Source organism: Ascidiella aspersa, chromosome 8 (genome assembly GCF_963924565.1).
Source record: "Ascidiella aspersa chromosome 8, kaAscAspe10.2, whole genome shotgun sequence".
In the NCBI taxonomy this organism is placed as follows: Eukaryota; Metazoa; Chordata; class Ascidiacea; order Phlebobranchia; family Ascidiidae; genus Ascidiella; species Ascidiella aspersa.
The window spans coordinates 8,594,621-8,610,326 of NC_139454.1; the positions used below are offsets into that span (position 1 = coordinate 8,594,621).

Below are 15,706 nucleotides of genomic sequence, written 5' to 3' on the forward strand. Positions count from 1 at the left end.
TTAACACACGTGAAGTGACACAACCAATACCAAAGTGTACAGATATGTATAGAAGAGACAAGTTGACACTTTATTTGAGCCCGAAGTGGTGGACTGTAAAGTTGGACATGAAGCTACATCAAGTATTAGAGGAAAGCCGCTCGACAGAGAAGAACAGTTGAGAGCCTCTGAAATGTAGGCATGCTCAATCGATAAGGGCGGGTAGTCAGCTCGGTCAACCTGACAAAGAGCAAATAAAAAAATGTTAAAAATTAATGCCGCAATCACAATTCTATAGTTTTGGGTTAAATACTTATAAAATAAAACTTCTATTGAACTAAAAAATATGAGATTGCTGGTCAAAAATATTTAAAATTAATTTGGTACAATAAATCAATTTGTAATTGCAATAGAACCATTAGAGCAACAATTGAAATGATAAATGATCCTCTGTTAAAATGGGTAGGTTCCCAACAAAATAAGACTGTGTGGTATTTAAGTTGGTCTTCCATCAACATTATTTTCGGTGATACTTATTAGACACCTAAAGAAAATCCAGGCTATCCCGGGCATTTTAGTCTTAAGTTATCCAGTCTGAGGACCACATGTTGCCCTTTAATTCTCTGAATTTTTTTTTTTTTTTGAAAATTTATTTCACAGATCTCATAATTGTTTTATCCTATCTGTAGTATAAGCTAATGACAACTGGAATGCTACATTAAATTTGCCTAATACATCTTCCAGGTGAATAATAAACACAGAAAGTACAACCAACACGACGATTTTAATCCATCGCGCCAATTTCATTAGTTAATTTTGCTTAAAACAACTATTGCAATGCAGTAATCTATCGTTATGGTAATTGGAGCCCACGGAGGAATTCGGCAAAAATAACTGAATCAATGAGCGAAAATTGTTAAATGTTTGGCAGGCATTGAGTAAATAGTTGGGGCAAACCTGCTCTATTCCGCTAGACTAGAGTATGTTGACTTACGTGGGGTGGATTTGGTAACGAAGGCATTGTGCACAGCTGAAACCTGTTCATTTTGCGCATCGCATCACTCAGTTCATTGCCGGAATCTTCGTTCCAAGTCATCTGCAAAATATACCGTTGATATTGATCGAAAGTTTTAAAGAATTATAACATTATAATGGCCAAAAAATAAATACTTAACCAATAGAAAAATAACTAAGGTACTTTTCAAGATGTTTTTTTCTCGGTTTTCTTGAAATATTGGGTTTCCTTCTTTTTAGGTAGTTTCTGAACAGGTAGCTACTTTTCAGGTATAAATGTATGTCAGCCCTGAAATAATTTGCAGAGGTAAAACGAGTTCAACTGCAATTCCTTCCCACTAAAAGTGTTAGGGCCTTGTTTTGTCAGACATAACGTTGTCCACTCACTCACCTCATTAATATTTTGCAAGGCAGTCTTTCCGGCAAATTCCTCTGGCTCCAAGATCATTACGTCATCAAGGGTTATGTTCCAATAATAAGGCGGAAATCTGTCAAAAGAACTGCAGATTAAAAGTAATATTCTTTTGTGTGCGTTATATATGTATGTAAACGAGTATTTTTGTTGTTGTCCGTGTATGCGAGATTGTGTATGTAACTGTTCGTGTGTACGTGTTTCTGTGAATGTGTGCGTGTGTGCTTGTGCGCATGAGTGCGTTTTTTGTTTGTTTGTAAGTTTGTTTGCTTGTTAGTTTGTGCGTTTGTTATTCTGCACTTGTGTTTGTGTAGTGATTTGTCCGTTTGTGCGCTTGCGTGCTTGTGAACTTATGTGCTTGTGCGTTAGTGCGTTAGGCGTTTTTTTCACTTGTGCGTTTGAATGCCTTTGTGTTTGTGTGTTACTCCATGAATCTAATACTTGTTCGTTTGTGTTGTGGGTAGGTGTGAGCAGGACTAGGATAAATACTTACTCGTAGTCAGTAAAACCAAAGTATTTCATGAAAGGATCGAGCATAGGTGCAGTCTGACACCAGGTTACTGACAACGATGGATAATAGAAGAGGGCTGCTTCGCACATTTCTTCGGAGGTCCTTAAGCCACTCTGGATAATAAATATAGCTTAGATTTAAAGCATGAGCATTTACAACTTTAGTTATCAAAATAGTAAATATTATTATACAGGCTACATACCACTGTTAATGCTAAACAAAATAGAGTTGTAGCCTACATTAGCGTTCTTTACTTGAATTAACCCGAGATAACGGTAGATTCACATAAATTATGTTCAAGGGACAAACTCATCAGTTGGACCCGGGCCCGAATATCATAACAATATTTTACTTTATTCAATTTTCAGCTATTCACATATTGAACTATACAGGCCTATAGAATCTAGACAACACATTGTTGTCGACACGAAATATGCAACTTACTGTCACCCTCTGGTTAACACCAACAAACCTTATACAGAGCATTTAGAGAGTTTACTTCATGTGTCAAGTTAAAAGTTTAGAAATAATTATTCTAAGAACTATACCAGATTCACAACAGGGCCGAGATTTTTGCTTTTCGGTATACACAAAATGTAACCAGTATTCTAGTCACGTAACAAAATCCAGGGGTGGCTTAAACTCAATTGATTTTTAAATCGCACACACAAGAAGCAAGGATCTCACCAAAGAAACTCCGTCTCTGTCCATCGTGTTGTAGCTGCAGGTCACTTGCATTGCGTCCCCCTTCCTCACGATTCTTTCCTCGTGCAAGACTCTCGTCTCTTGGTAGTTGAAATCGTACGACAGGTCTTGGGCCAAATGCGGCAGTTCAGTTCCGTTTCTACAGGTACGTGCAATTGGAGGAAATCCGACAATCGTGAAGCTTACCTAGCCTACTGAATTATTGAAAAAGAATTTAAAGAAAACTGGATTAAAACTTGAAGAAAATCGAATAAGATAAAACAAACCGAAATTTCGCATTACAGCTAAATAAGGTCTACAGCCTATAGTCACCAAAATATGATCAACATCCTGTTATTTAACTGTAACTTTAGAAGATTTAAACCTTTTATCAAGCTTGCAAATCTGCTTTCAGTGCAATGCAAACAAATCCTAATTGTTCATGCTTATCATCACGCCCATGAACAAAGAGTACAGCAAAACAATCGCCTGATAAATAATGGGTTTAAAATATCCAAAAAAAAAAATGTAACACTTAATTAACTCTGATGGCCTACGGATCCATTATCGGGCGTTTGAGAATGTCCCTCTCCAAAATGTTGTTATGTATCTGGTAATTACTGGATATTTATCTATTTTAAATATCCACTACTTCCATAAAGCCCTGGTAAGTACTTTTCTAATTCACCAGCAATTTACAATTTATTCAACAAACATTTGTCTAAAGTCGGACTTTGCAAAAATTGATAAAATGTTCAATAATTAAATATAAACTATAGCCATTGACCCGTTATTGAAACCGAATATCACGATAATCATAGATCAAGTTTTTCGATTTTCATAGCAAACTATCATTTCTCTTAAAAAAAGTACCACATTGCTGCAATACCTGACGTGCTTCACAGTCATCTGTCGTCCCAGTAAATGACTGTGCAGCAATACTGCAAAAACTTTGATGTTGTCCATTTCGTGATGCTCCATGGCCTAGAAGATTTTTTACATTTAAAAAATGTAGCCTATGAGACGGGGTGTGCTTCACAATAGCAAAAATGTAGCAAAACCAGAAAAACACATTAACGTTTCTATTGGTTTATCACACAACATCAGTTACTGGATATTAGCTACGAGTCACTGTTTAATATATAATTTTATAGAATATATTTGAGGCCCACATGAAACCAAGTTATATATGACGGGATTCGTTCATATAATCATATTGGTCATGCCTTGGACGTAAGTTATTTTGCATTTTTTTCACTTGGGTGGAATTACAAGCTCTGTTAACATCACTGATATGTACATTTGTACAATCGAAACGTATTTTTTACAAAAAAAGCACATATAAAACAGTTAAACGTTTAAAGTGGCCTGAAATAATTCCATATCTAGAGATAAATGTGGTGGAATTGTCGCACGGCGAGAACGAATCATGTTAACATTCGTTAAGAGAGTTTTTAAAGTTCATTTGCTTTATATGATACTGATTTTCCATCAACTTGTCATAGTTTCAGAGAACTTTAATTGGAGGGTCCAAGTATTTGCAACCCAGGTAATGTTCATTTAAACAACCATACAGCGAGAACATAAAATGCTCCGAGATAATATAATTATATTTACCTTTTCCAGGCACTGGTCTGTGCATTCGCCATGATCGATGTACGACTCCATGCCAGGCGGAAATGCCTTCAGAGCCCCGCTTACCAAAACACCCACCGTCATTATCGAGGCGTCGAACTGTCGTAGTTGGGGCGTGAAGGTGAAACGCAGGCCCGACGAGTCTATGATGTCTAAAGCGGAAAAACACTGTAACGGAATCTTCTAACAAAACATAACACTTTACAGATGATCGTTGTTATCTAGACTAGACGAACGTTTATGTAAGTTAATTACGTACAAACTAGGATGAAAAATTCCTGCTAGTGTGCTCATCTCAACACACTATTGAGATCGCCCTACTACCAAGGAGGGAAGAAATAGACTTTTAGATTTCTCTATGTGTCACTGATATTGCACATGACACAATTTGTAAGAGGGTATCTGGTTATATATATATTAATACACCGCGATTGAAGTAATTCGAAAATTTTCTTCCAAAAGTATACTTTTAATATTGTTGCCAGTTTGTTTAACTGTGTGAATAGAAGCGCTTTTTTAACTTGATTTATTTTTTTATATGATTAGTTAAAATAAAAATTATCTTGGTAAATAGTAAGTCGGACAGATACATAAGTTTCGCTGTAATGGCAGGAAAGTATGAATAATTGCAAAAAAGATATACTATATGTATTAGCGTTCCTATAGCGAATGTCAAAAAAGGAGTTTAAGAAAACACTGGACCGGTCGCTTTAGTTCAAGTTTGTGCATTTTTAGGACTATATTTGTCGCTGTTGTGTTTTATGTTTTTCAACCAAGGTTTTAGAATTTTTTTAAAATTTTCCCTAAAATGCATCTGGCGGCACAACCTATATACATGACCATAATGAATACTGCTCTGGACAGATGAAATTAGCTTTACACATATAACTCATACCTGACATCAAATTTGGATTGTCGTAGTGAACTTCAAGTATTAGGTACTCGTGTGGCGTCGACGACTTAAGCGGGTAACCGACGTGGTCCGGGTAGTAGAATGCCTGTTTATTACAGTTAAACGCGCTTAACGTAACAAAATTCATTGCCGACAACAGGCTAACAAACGAATTTCTAATTATTTTCAATTGGTAAACAACGTTTCCTCTATAACATTCTATATTAATGAAATTCTTTTTTAGGTGTGCATGACTATTCCAAGTGACTTAGACAGTCCTAAATAAATTGCCAGCTTTATTTACGCACTTTTTCAACTTTATTTTTTTATCTTTATATAGGAAGGCAAATCGGCACCTATTCGTGAACAAAACTTTACTGCGCAAGTGGTAGGTGCGCCTTAGATGGATGATGGATAGTAAACTCTATAGGTAGTTGAGAGGTAATATCTCACTAGACTCTAAAAGTTCATCCCGCATTACTTTCATCGTGTTTTCCCAGAAACATCAGCCGCTTTGAGCTTATTAGAATAGACCGATTAATAACCACAGTTGTTGACCGTATAATTCAAAGAAGTGCTTGTTAACAGTGTACAGCACCGACCATTCAATAATTCACCCACCGTCCCTCCCACAGCCCAGCTGTGAAGTACATTACGGCAGCTATCGGTACCGGAAGGCATGTTGCTTCCGAGACACTCAGCATTATTTCCGTCGTCAGACACGTTCTGAAGAACAAAAAGTAATACGTTACTTTTAAGTTGGAAACAATGTTTCCGTACTAGTTTTACGTGGACAGATTGAAAGATCTTTATTTCTACATAAATTTCCTTTGTATAGATCAGTGATTCCCAAACTGTGTGCCGCAGCACAAGCGGTTCATACTTAAATACGCACTACCCATTACAAATTATTCATATTGAGACATTTGCGTAAAGTTTGTCAGGGCGGTTGTAAAATGACTTTATTGTTGTTCTGTTAAAAGTTGGCCGCGAAGTATTTAAGATAGTTTTAGTGTGCCGCGAGCCAAAAAAGATTGGGAACCACTGGTAGGCCTATAGATTGTGAAGTAGCAAAGCTATCGCTGGCTTTTAATTTACATCTGTTTTGTTTGAAGATGCATTAAAGGACTATTAGACTAAAATAAAGGAAGTAAATCCTGTTTAGTATGATTGTAAATATGTAAAGTTTTTTTTTTTAATTTGCCTGTTAATCGAACAACAATAGCCGTTTAGCAGTGCACATATTGCGAACACCTGTATGGATACTGCCTATCTGTCAATGCAAACAAATTTGTTTATCAGCTGTCGAACTAATAATGCTCATATAATTGTCCGCAAATTAACCTGTTATTAGTACTTTCCAACATTGTAATCATAGAATAGGTGCAAGAGGGCAACAAACGCTACAGTCCTAAAAATATTGGATGAATACGATACGTGGATGGTTTCCACTTTGATACGCTTTTATATGTAGAAGGTTGTACAGATGGTATATTTCTTACAATGTCTTCTGGAATTGAGCAGTGGTATATCAAAATGTGGTGAACAATCAGTTCATTTCCAGCCTGAATAATCGGTTCCACCTGTCGAGAAAAAAACAAAATATAGTGCACAAACAAAACCCTTGTTTTGCCATTATATTCATCGAAAATGTTCTTCTAAATGACACGAAAAAAACGATTTTCTTTGAAAGCGAAATGATTTAATGTTTGACAAATTAAAAATATTTCTTTGACGAGGAAGATATCTTCGTTTGTAGGCTAATGAGCACTTGGCGCAGTGTCGTAAAATTTGAAGAAGGCCTTAACAAATTTATTAGTTTCAAAATAATTATAGCCACTTGCCCACTTGGACCAACTTCGGTCAGACTCTCCCAAAATGCACGTTCTGTCAATTAGGTAATAAGTTAATAACTGATGAATTTGCTGTTTGCGTTATAACATAACTGAGTATAATCTCGTTTTTTTTTGAGCCCCCAAAGTAAATATCCCTGATCCGCCCTTAGTTAGGAATATGTATTTACCGTTCGCGAAATACCCTTCACTTAATTAGCACAGATCAATAATAAAGTCTTCTAGGCCAGGCGGCCAGCAATTCCAAAATGTCGCTTACAAACGTTCGGTGAAAACGTAGCCTAATTATGCAATGACAATTGTGACATACTTTAACTAGGTGATGCTTGTCGTCAAGTCGCGGCATTTTCAGCAGCCTGCAGTTGTAGTAGCTGTCCACCGACGGAACATGAAAGCGATCCATCAGGAAGTCGTAGGTGTCATGAGTTTCGCCCGGAGGAAAACTGGAATCGTCCAATCCGCTCGGATCAAGCAATATTAGACTTTTGGCGCCTTAAAACAAAAAAAGTGTTAACGTAATGCAACATTGACACTTCTTTTATTAAGGGATATCCTATATTGTGTTTTATTCTCGTATCGATAACCGATATTTTGACCCGAATGTATCGAGATTCGATCTAAATCCGAATTACCGCATTACTTGCGAAAATAAGCAAAATTGATCAATTTGCAAGAAAATTTTTGGCCCATATCTCATTTCGCTTGCAGAAACAAGCCAAGGGAAAGTACAACTTAATATATAACCAAAAACCAACAAACAAAAATGTAAGCAGTTGTTGAACAGAGCAATATAAAGTAAAATACTTCACAGCAAATTCAGAACAATAACTAAAAAGTATAGCCGTAATACGTTTATATTGGCAAATTATCACAAAGGACAGAAGTAGCTCTTTTAGGCTAATTAAATTATTGGACGTCGACAACTACCTACCTCTATTAGTTTCATGATAGTCGTTTGAATCTATATCGTCACCAACTGGATCGGAATTTCCCCAGGCATATATCACCTTCAACGTATCTCCCTTTACAACACATTATCATTTATACATATAAAATTAAAAAAAATTCTGACCAATGGATATAACATTAACATTAATCTAACTTATTGGAGAGGCGTTTTTAGTGCAAAAAAGAGAAAGCCTACAGATGACAATGGCGAAATAAACCGCCAAAGACATAAAAAAAACAATGGCGCAAAAGATATTTGCTTCTATTAGTTTTCAAACATTACCAAACGCTGAAACTTTAAGGCGCGAACGCGTCGTATCAGCAAACAATTTTTCGAACATCAGCCGAATAAGGGCGTTAGGCAGACGTGTTCAGTTTTTATGACAGGCCGATTTGTGAAAAACATGAGATGTAGTTTAACAAGAGAAATGACCTAAACGCAATTTGCTGGTTTTAACACAAAACTAATCACAATATGTTACAAATAAAAACTACTAGCAAAGATTGGAAACGCATGTTGTCTTCAAATGCAAAACATACATTTTAACTGTCTTTAAGGGAAGCAAAGCGGATTAAAGGTACCAAAAGGAATGTAAAGGTCGTGTAAAGGTCATGTAAAGGTCGTGTAAAGGTCGTGTAAAGGTCTCCATATTGCGCAAGAGGAAAGCAAGAACAGATACATCAATTTTACGACCGGCTTTGCCACAAACAAAACACAGCCATAAAGTTGCGAAAATGTTTGCCATTTACTTGGCCAGAGCGTTTTTATTGTTTACAGCGCAATGTCTTTCACTTTAACCATCCGTTGCCTTGTCGTTAACGGAAGTTGGCTTAAAAATACGGTATTTTGTTACGGAACAATAAAAGCATTTATACAACACTTCTGTTCAAAGTTTAAAATTTCAATAACGGACATATGGTTTATTTTCCACTTCCGTCCAATGTTACGTAGGCAAATATCAGTAATAAATTATGATAAATACGAAAGACCATGCAGTTATGTCCAGTCACAAGGAAAATAATGAAATGAATGCAGTAACAAAAAAACAACTCAGTATTGATAAACACTGCGTGCAAACAAATCTGTCACAATTTTACGTGTGGATAAGGGTTTCGTTTGGATACTGACGTGTACGAACGGAAAATGAGAACCTTACTTCAGGATACCAAGACGTATCGCAAGTTAAAACGCAACCATACGCTTAAACTTGAACGGTCACTCAACAAATTTGTACATGTTCTGCATAAGACGAGACGATGCGTATCCGATGCTCATTTTCAATTATTGCACAGCACGGACGGTACTGCACCTCGAATCTACGGGTTACCGAAAATACACAAGGATGGTATACCACTACGACCCATTGTGTCATTTGTTGGCAGCCCAACGTACCATCTTGCCAAATACTTGGCTAGGATTATTTCACCACTAGTCGGCAACACGGACAGAACCGTCCGGAACTCACCCGAGTTCGTAGAAGCTATCACCAACGTTTTATTGTCGTCCGATGACACACTGGTGTCGTTCGATGTGGTGTCATTATTCACCAACGTCCCCACTAATTTGGCAATGGAGGTGGCGTCCACTAGGCTGAAAAATGACCACAGTCTTAAAGATAGATCACAGTGGTTGCACGAGGACCTTGTGACAGGATTAAAGCTGTGTCTGGAAGCGACACACCTCACCTTCCGAGGTGATTATTACCAGCAGGTGTACGTTACAGCAATGGGTTCACCGGTGTCGGTCGTGATCGCCAACCTAGTTATGGAGACGATCGAAGAGCAGGCGCTTTCCACCTTCGCTCACCCTCCAAGATTTTGGAAAAGGTATGTTGACGATGCTTGTGTCGTCATGATCAATAAGCAAGTACTACCCTTCCTAGAGCACTTGAACGCGACGCACGGGACCATCAAGTTCACCCTGGAACCCGAAAAGGGCGGTTGCATACCGTTTCTCGACGCGTTGGTGGGACGTTTGGCGAATGGGCAGGTGAAAACACAGGTGTACCGTAAACCGACGAACACGGACAGGGTCTTGCACTTCACCTCGCATCACCCACTTGGTCACAAACGTGCGGTCGTGCATACCTTGATAAATCGAGCAAGACGCCTCACAAGCGATCCGACGGACCTGGTCCACGAATTATCGCACGTACGCGCAGCTCTACGCCGTAGTGGGTACCCCAAGTGGATGCTTAAAGAACCTCGTCGTAAATCAGAGACTGGACGCCAAACGGAAGGATTAGTAGTTATACCGTACATTCCAAATTTAACAGAGGTCGTCCAGCGCATGTTACGCGATTTTGGCTTAACAGTGGCGGTAACACCATATCAGATTTCCCGACCCAAAGACCCCGTGGATATATTTGACACAAAGGGGGTGGTTTATTGTATTCCCTGTGCAGAATGTTCCGCAGCAGTGTACATTAGGGAAACGGGACGAGCATTCAATACGAGAAGAAAGAACACCAACGAGATGTCCGGCAACAATATGCGTCGAAATCTGCTTTGTCCAGTCACGCGACAAAGCAACGTCATGACATCGACTTTGGATGTGCTTCGATTGTAACTAAAGAACGTTAAGCAAGATACATTTCTTGCCCCTTCCTATCAATTTTTGTGCAGTAGCGGCCATTAGAAGGCTGCAGCCGGTTATCACGTTTTCACGTTATTCGCGCCTTGTTTCCTTTTTTCGCCTCGTTATGCCACCTTGTTTTTCGTCGTTTTGCTTCACTGTATATATACCTCTGCAAGGTTACAAGTTTATATGCCCTGATGAAGATTACCTGGATAGGTTATCGAAACGTCGGCACAGAATAAATAATTGTGGGAAGAACCCTCTTTATAATCAGTATTGATAATTAGGTAAAAAACAAGAACCGTTTTTAATGCCAGTTTTATTATTATTTGTAGTATTTTTTGTTTAGTGTAATTTATACATATCAAAGCCACTGACAACACGATACAAAAAATACTTGAACCAACTTGTTCCCAATATGCTGGTTATTAGAATACATTGCCCTTGAAATTATGGCTAACTACAAAAACGAGCGCTATCCGCAGGTAGCCGTATTAGTTTTAGGCGATGCACACTTACAGTGATTTCCCTGTCGAAACTGGCTTCGCAAGCAGCAAGTTGCCTCGCAAATCTTATAGTCGTGATTCCGTCGCATTCGGCTCCATCAATTAGAGCGATGTTTTGCCCAGCGTCCTTTGGTGGAAAACCCTGGTCTACTGACGGACCACGTCTGTCCTGAAACAAAAATAAATCTTGTCATAAATCGGGAACACACAATAAGACCTAAAAAGCAATAAGACCAAAAGCAGTACAACCTATAACACCACAGTATTAAAACCAACGACATAATAAAGCAAAACACGCCAAAACACGGCCTAATAGGCCAAAATAAGCCGTTAGGGCGCCGCTGTTTTGGCACCAGGTTTTTGGGCTGTTTGGGGTTATTGGTGGGGTTAGAGAATGGGTTGGGATTGAAATTATAAGGGGAGTTAGTGATGTAGGCTACTTAGGGATAGGGCTTGAGGTTATGTAAAATATCGTATGAATGTTGTATAGACCTGATTTTGGCCACTTACGTGTTATTCCGACGGGTTTAGGTCTTAATCCGATTTTTTTGTTTTACGACTTTAAGGTATTAGTGCCATTTTGGTCTTATTCCGAACTGTGTGTTGTATTCCGACGTTAATGTTGTTCTTATTTTGGTCTTATGGCTGGAGTCCTCTAAATCGTACAAAGTTTATTTCCACGTGTTGAAAGCTTTTGCATTACAACTGCTTTTCAGTAAAAGGAAAACGGTTTGTTCAGCAAGGTAATATGCAGAAAAAAGGCTTCGAACGTTCTCTTTAAGATCCTATAATACAGCAATAAAATATGATACAAAATATTGCGATTTTAAAAACAACCAACCTAAAATCACCAATCAACCATCCAAGGAAGTACCTAATCACATATATTTTTTGAACGAGATGTTGCGACAAAATTTAAGTAACAAATTAAACAAAAAACTTTACTTTTAAGACATTTTAATAGTGAGTATATGCCAACTAACAGTGATGTAGGCTTCTCCGTTCTTCACCCATCCGACGTAGATATCGGCGTTTGCCATTGAACCACCAGATGATAACCCGATGCCTATCCAACCCAGTGTTTTGGCCTCCATCTGACAAAAGTTTTAATAGATTTGTTTTGCCTTTAACCGAAACCACAAGCATTTATGTTTGTACTGATATTACCACGTAATTTTTTCACAGTTTTACCGAGGCAAATACTATATATATACAAAAACATTAGACAATATATACCTGCAAGACTAACGGTTCTAGCAGCGAAAACACAAAAGTTCATATGACGGTTAGTATGTAGTTTCTGTGTCTGTTTTACAACAGTGGTTTCCCAACCAGGATTTGAACTAAATTTGTCTTATGTGCAACACACCAAAACTAAAGAGTCTCGCATGTTTTTTTAAACTGATGCGGGGCTTAAAGAGAAATAAAAGGTTGGGAACCACTATTTCCTAGCAACCAATATGTCTTGAAAAAGTCATCATACTGGTGTCGGCATGTCTTTCAATTGCAATTACTGTTTTTATGTAAATTTGGTAATTTACAATCAACCAAACTATTCCAACTGGTAGAAGCAATAATACTTCGAAAGTGATGTGGGTATCGTTGAAGTCCCAAGAGAGTGTAAAATCTCCATTTGCATCCAGTGGAGCTTTATGTGGAAGATTTTGCGCAAGTGAAACACCACTGCAGAACGCCAAGCAAAATATCACGCTGAATGTAGCCATTTTGGAGAAACAAAGGCCTGAAGCTACAATAAAGCTTTGCTTAACATATTAATTATAGAAATGTTACAAAAGATCCAAATATTTTGTTTTATATCGTGAATTATAGTTGTAGCACTATTTGGAATAAATGTTAGCTAAATATGCATGAAATTCTGTTTTAACCACAATAAGCACAATGCAGCGAATACAGAATATGCCGTTACTTTGAGAAACGTGGGACTCCATTGTAGGGGCATTACTAGATCCCGCATTGTTTTAGAAACAAAATGTAACATCTAAAATTTGCTGTGAATACCAGGAACCGGAAAAGTAGGTTTTTGTAATACGTGCTCACGAGCAGGACAATTAATCGCCTTGTGCTTCCAAGATGTGTTACATTTCCACTATTTTAAAATATTTAACTTCATAAACTGAACCTGAATAAAACGGCGTGCTTTCGACCAGACTTGGACAACTAGATTTATTTTGGCTTTTGAAAATTAGATTAGAATTAAAATTAGAGCATTACAGTTTTTCCAAATTAGATTAGAATTAAAATTAGACCGTTTTGATTTTGTCAAATTAGATTGGAATTAGAACTACCAAATTTCTAAAAAACTTAAATTTCAACTAGAATTTGAACTAGAATCACATTTAGTTATTTACAATCAATTTGATTTAATCGCAATTTATTCTTATAAGAACGCAAATGGTAAAAATGTGTGTGCTAATTTTTATGCCTTTTAATTCTTTTTAGACAGTAAAAATTACATACAAGTCGTTCAAACCAAAGGATCTAAATTGAAATTCTGTGTTTTAACTGAGAGACTAAAAATGTCGTTGGACAAAGTAGCATTTTTGGTAAAAATCAAAATTAGATTAGAACTAGAGTTAGAGAAAACAAGCAATTCGCAAATTAGATTAGAATTAGAATTAGCCATATTTTGCTCTAATTCAAAGAATTACAAAACTAGAAATATCTAGTTGTCCAAGTCTGCTTTCGACCCTTTGCTAAAACGTGGTTCATTCTGGCCTGTACCATCAACTTTCCTTAAACCAGAACAATCTCATTTTTATATTAATACTAAAACTTGTAAACAGTAACCTCATTTTGTCGAGTTTATGATTGCTGTTATCACTGGATATTATTTAAAAAAATATATATGACGTCAATGAACCAACATTCAATAGGTTGTGTCGAATATAAATGTCTACGAAAGTTCGGATGTACATCGACTTCGCAGAAAAAGTTTTATCACCGAAGTTTGATTGTTTAGTGGAGTTTTACTGGTTTACGACTTCCGAGCCTAAACAAACAACGATTACCCTTTCCTTAAAGTTTTTATGAGTCTACTCCATCTTGTCTTGGACGGCATGTATGGTTGTATCTCTATTGTTCTATTGCTACAGCGGCAAATTTATTTTGATAAATGATACGGAAATGCAGCAATAACTTAAAAAAATAACATCAGCGTCGGAATAAATCCAGTTTTGAAATAAGTCCAAAATAAAGAGATTTAAACCACCTAACCCAAAACACCCCCTCCTTAATTCACCACCAATGTCACCAAAAAATCCAATCCTTAAAAAAAGGTTTAAGAAACGTACTGACCTAAATAAACGGTACGTCAGAAATGTTTCTGACAAGATTCGGCTTGCTAGTTTGTACGGTGCCGCTCTTTTGGCACTTCATTGTTTGAACCTTTCAGGGGTTAGGGAAGTTAGTGACAAAAGTAGGAGTGGGGTTAGATAAAAGGTTGTTCATAGGCCTTACTCTCAACATTTGGGTCGGTTCCAATTTAGAAGTTATCAAGACAATTGGTTTAGTCTGATTTAGAGATTTATTTCTACATTTATGTGTTTCTAAATTCGTTTTATAGGCTGGAGTACCTTTCAAGATATGCAACTATAAAGCCTGTGTTGTAAATTATTGCGAGAAATTTAAGAGAAATATACCCGAAAATATTTTCGCTATAATGCAATTGGTAAACGCATTTTTTTCCTTATTGGTGTCTCATTTCTTTACTTTTTCTATCATTCCTTATTAGCAAAAGTTGAGGGAACCGCAAATTATTTATAGGCTGAATCTGAAAAACAAATTTGATTTGTTGTTTTTGTGTCTGTTTTTGTAACTTTTGTTTTGCTTTGGTTTTTGTAACTTTTGCCTGCAACCACCAAGGAAATGTCATCAAACTCAAACGTAACAATTCATCAACAAACTTAAACGTAACAATTCTACTTTCGTTTTATTTGCCGGAAAAAAATGTCCTCTTTTTGGGTGCTGAAAATATGGTAGTCCTCCAAAGCAAGTTTATTTTTTTAATTGTTCTAACAAATCATAATCAATTGCTGTTTTTTTCGTAATAATAAGTTCAAAAGCAGAAAAAAAGACTGTGCCACGCCCCTGGAAAATTGAAACGAGGCACTAAGTGACTAGGAAGTCGCGACGCACAGATGAGAACCTCTACAATGTGTTGCCCATAGCTCTTTAAGCTAATGTGCTATCAAACGTTTTAGAACAGGGGTCGGCAACCTTTTTCTAGTCGCGGGCCAAAACCAAACTCAAAAAGGTCTCCTCGGGCCGCACAAAATGATAACTAAGAATTGTGTTATTTTCATGTTAGAATAACTGTGAATCAGCCGGGCCTCGGATCGTTTTTGCCCTTAAAATGTGTTTAATTACGTTTACGGAGGCAGTAAAGTTTTGGCGCTAAGTGCGAAAAAAAGCGTTGGTTTGATTTAAAATTCAAGTTCACACGTCGTCATCCGTACTACTGATAAAAGTGTAATAAAAGTAATTTTAGGAAACGCGATAACATTTAAAGTTAATCTAGGTCGGTGTTTGTTAGTTTTTAAGTCAAGACCCACCTGGTAAGCGAAGCGAGCGGGTTTTCTTTTTTTTTCTTTTAATCTTCTTGCAAGTTTTTATTACGTTGCCGAAAATAAAAAAAATGGTAAAAAATATATCTCCAACATTTTGAATACGTTTTC

At 37.1% G+C, this 15,706-nt stretch overlaps 1 protein-coding gene across 1 annotated transcript; it reads right to left on the minus strand.

The window, feature by feature from the left end:
- LOC146135648 (DBH-like monooxygenase protein 1 homolog) lies at nucleotides 1-12,613 on the minus strand. Its single transcript, XM_083396103.1, has 15 exons — nucleotides 12,593-12,613; nucleotides 11,996-12,106; nucleotides 11,026-11,181; nucleotides 7,912-8,002; nucleotides 7,291-7,472; nucleotides 6,630-6,710; nucleotides 5,749-5,853; nucleotides 5,131-5,233; nucleotides 4,218-4,387; nucleotides 3,490-3,584; nucleotides 2,604-2,760; nucleotides 1,899-2,029; nucleotides 1,385-1,481; nucleotides 974-1,075; nucleotides 1-219 (listed from the first exon to the last, which is right to left on the minus strand). The coding sequence occupies exons 2-15, from the start codon at nucleotides 12,104-12,106 to the stop codon at nucleotides 1-3; spliced, it is 1,800 nt and encodes a 599-aa protein (XP_083252229.1). The 5' UTR covers nucleotides 12,593-12,613.
- Between the last annotated feature and the right edge of the window lie 3,093 nt (nucleotides 12,614-15,706).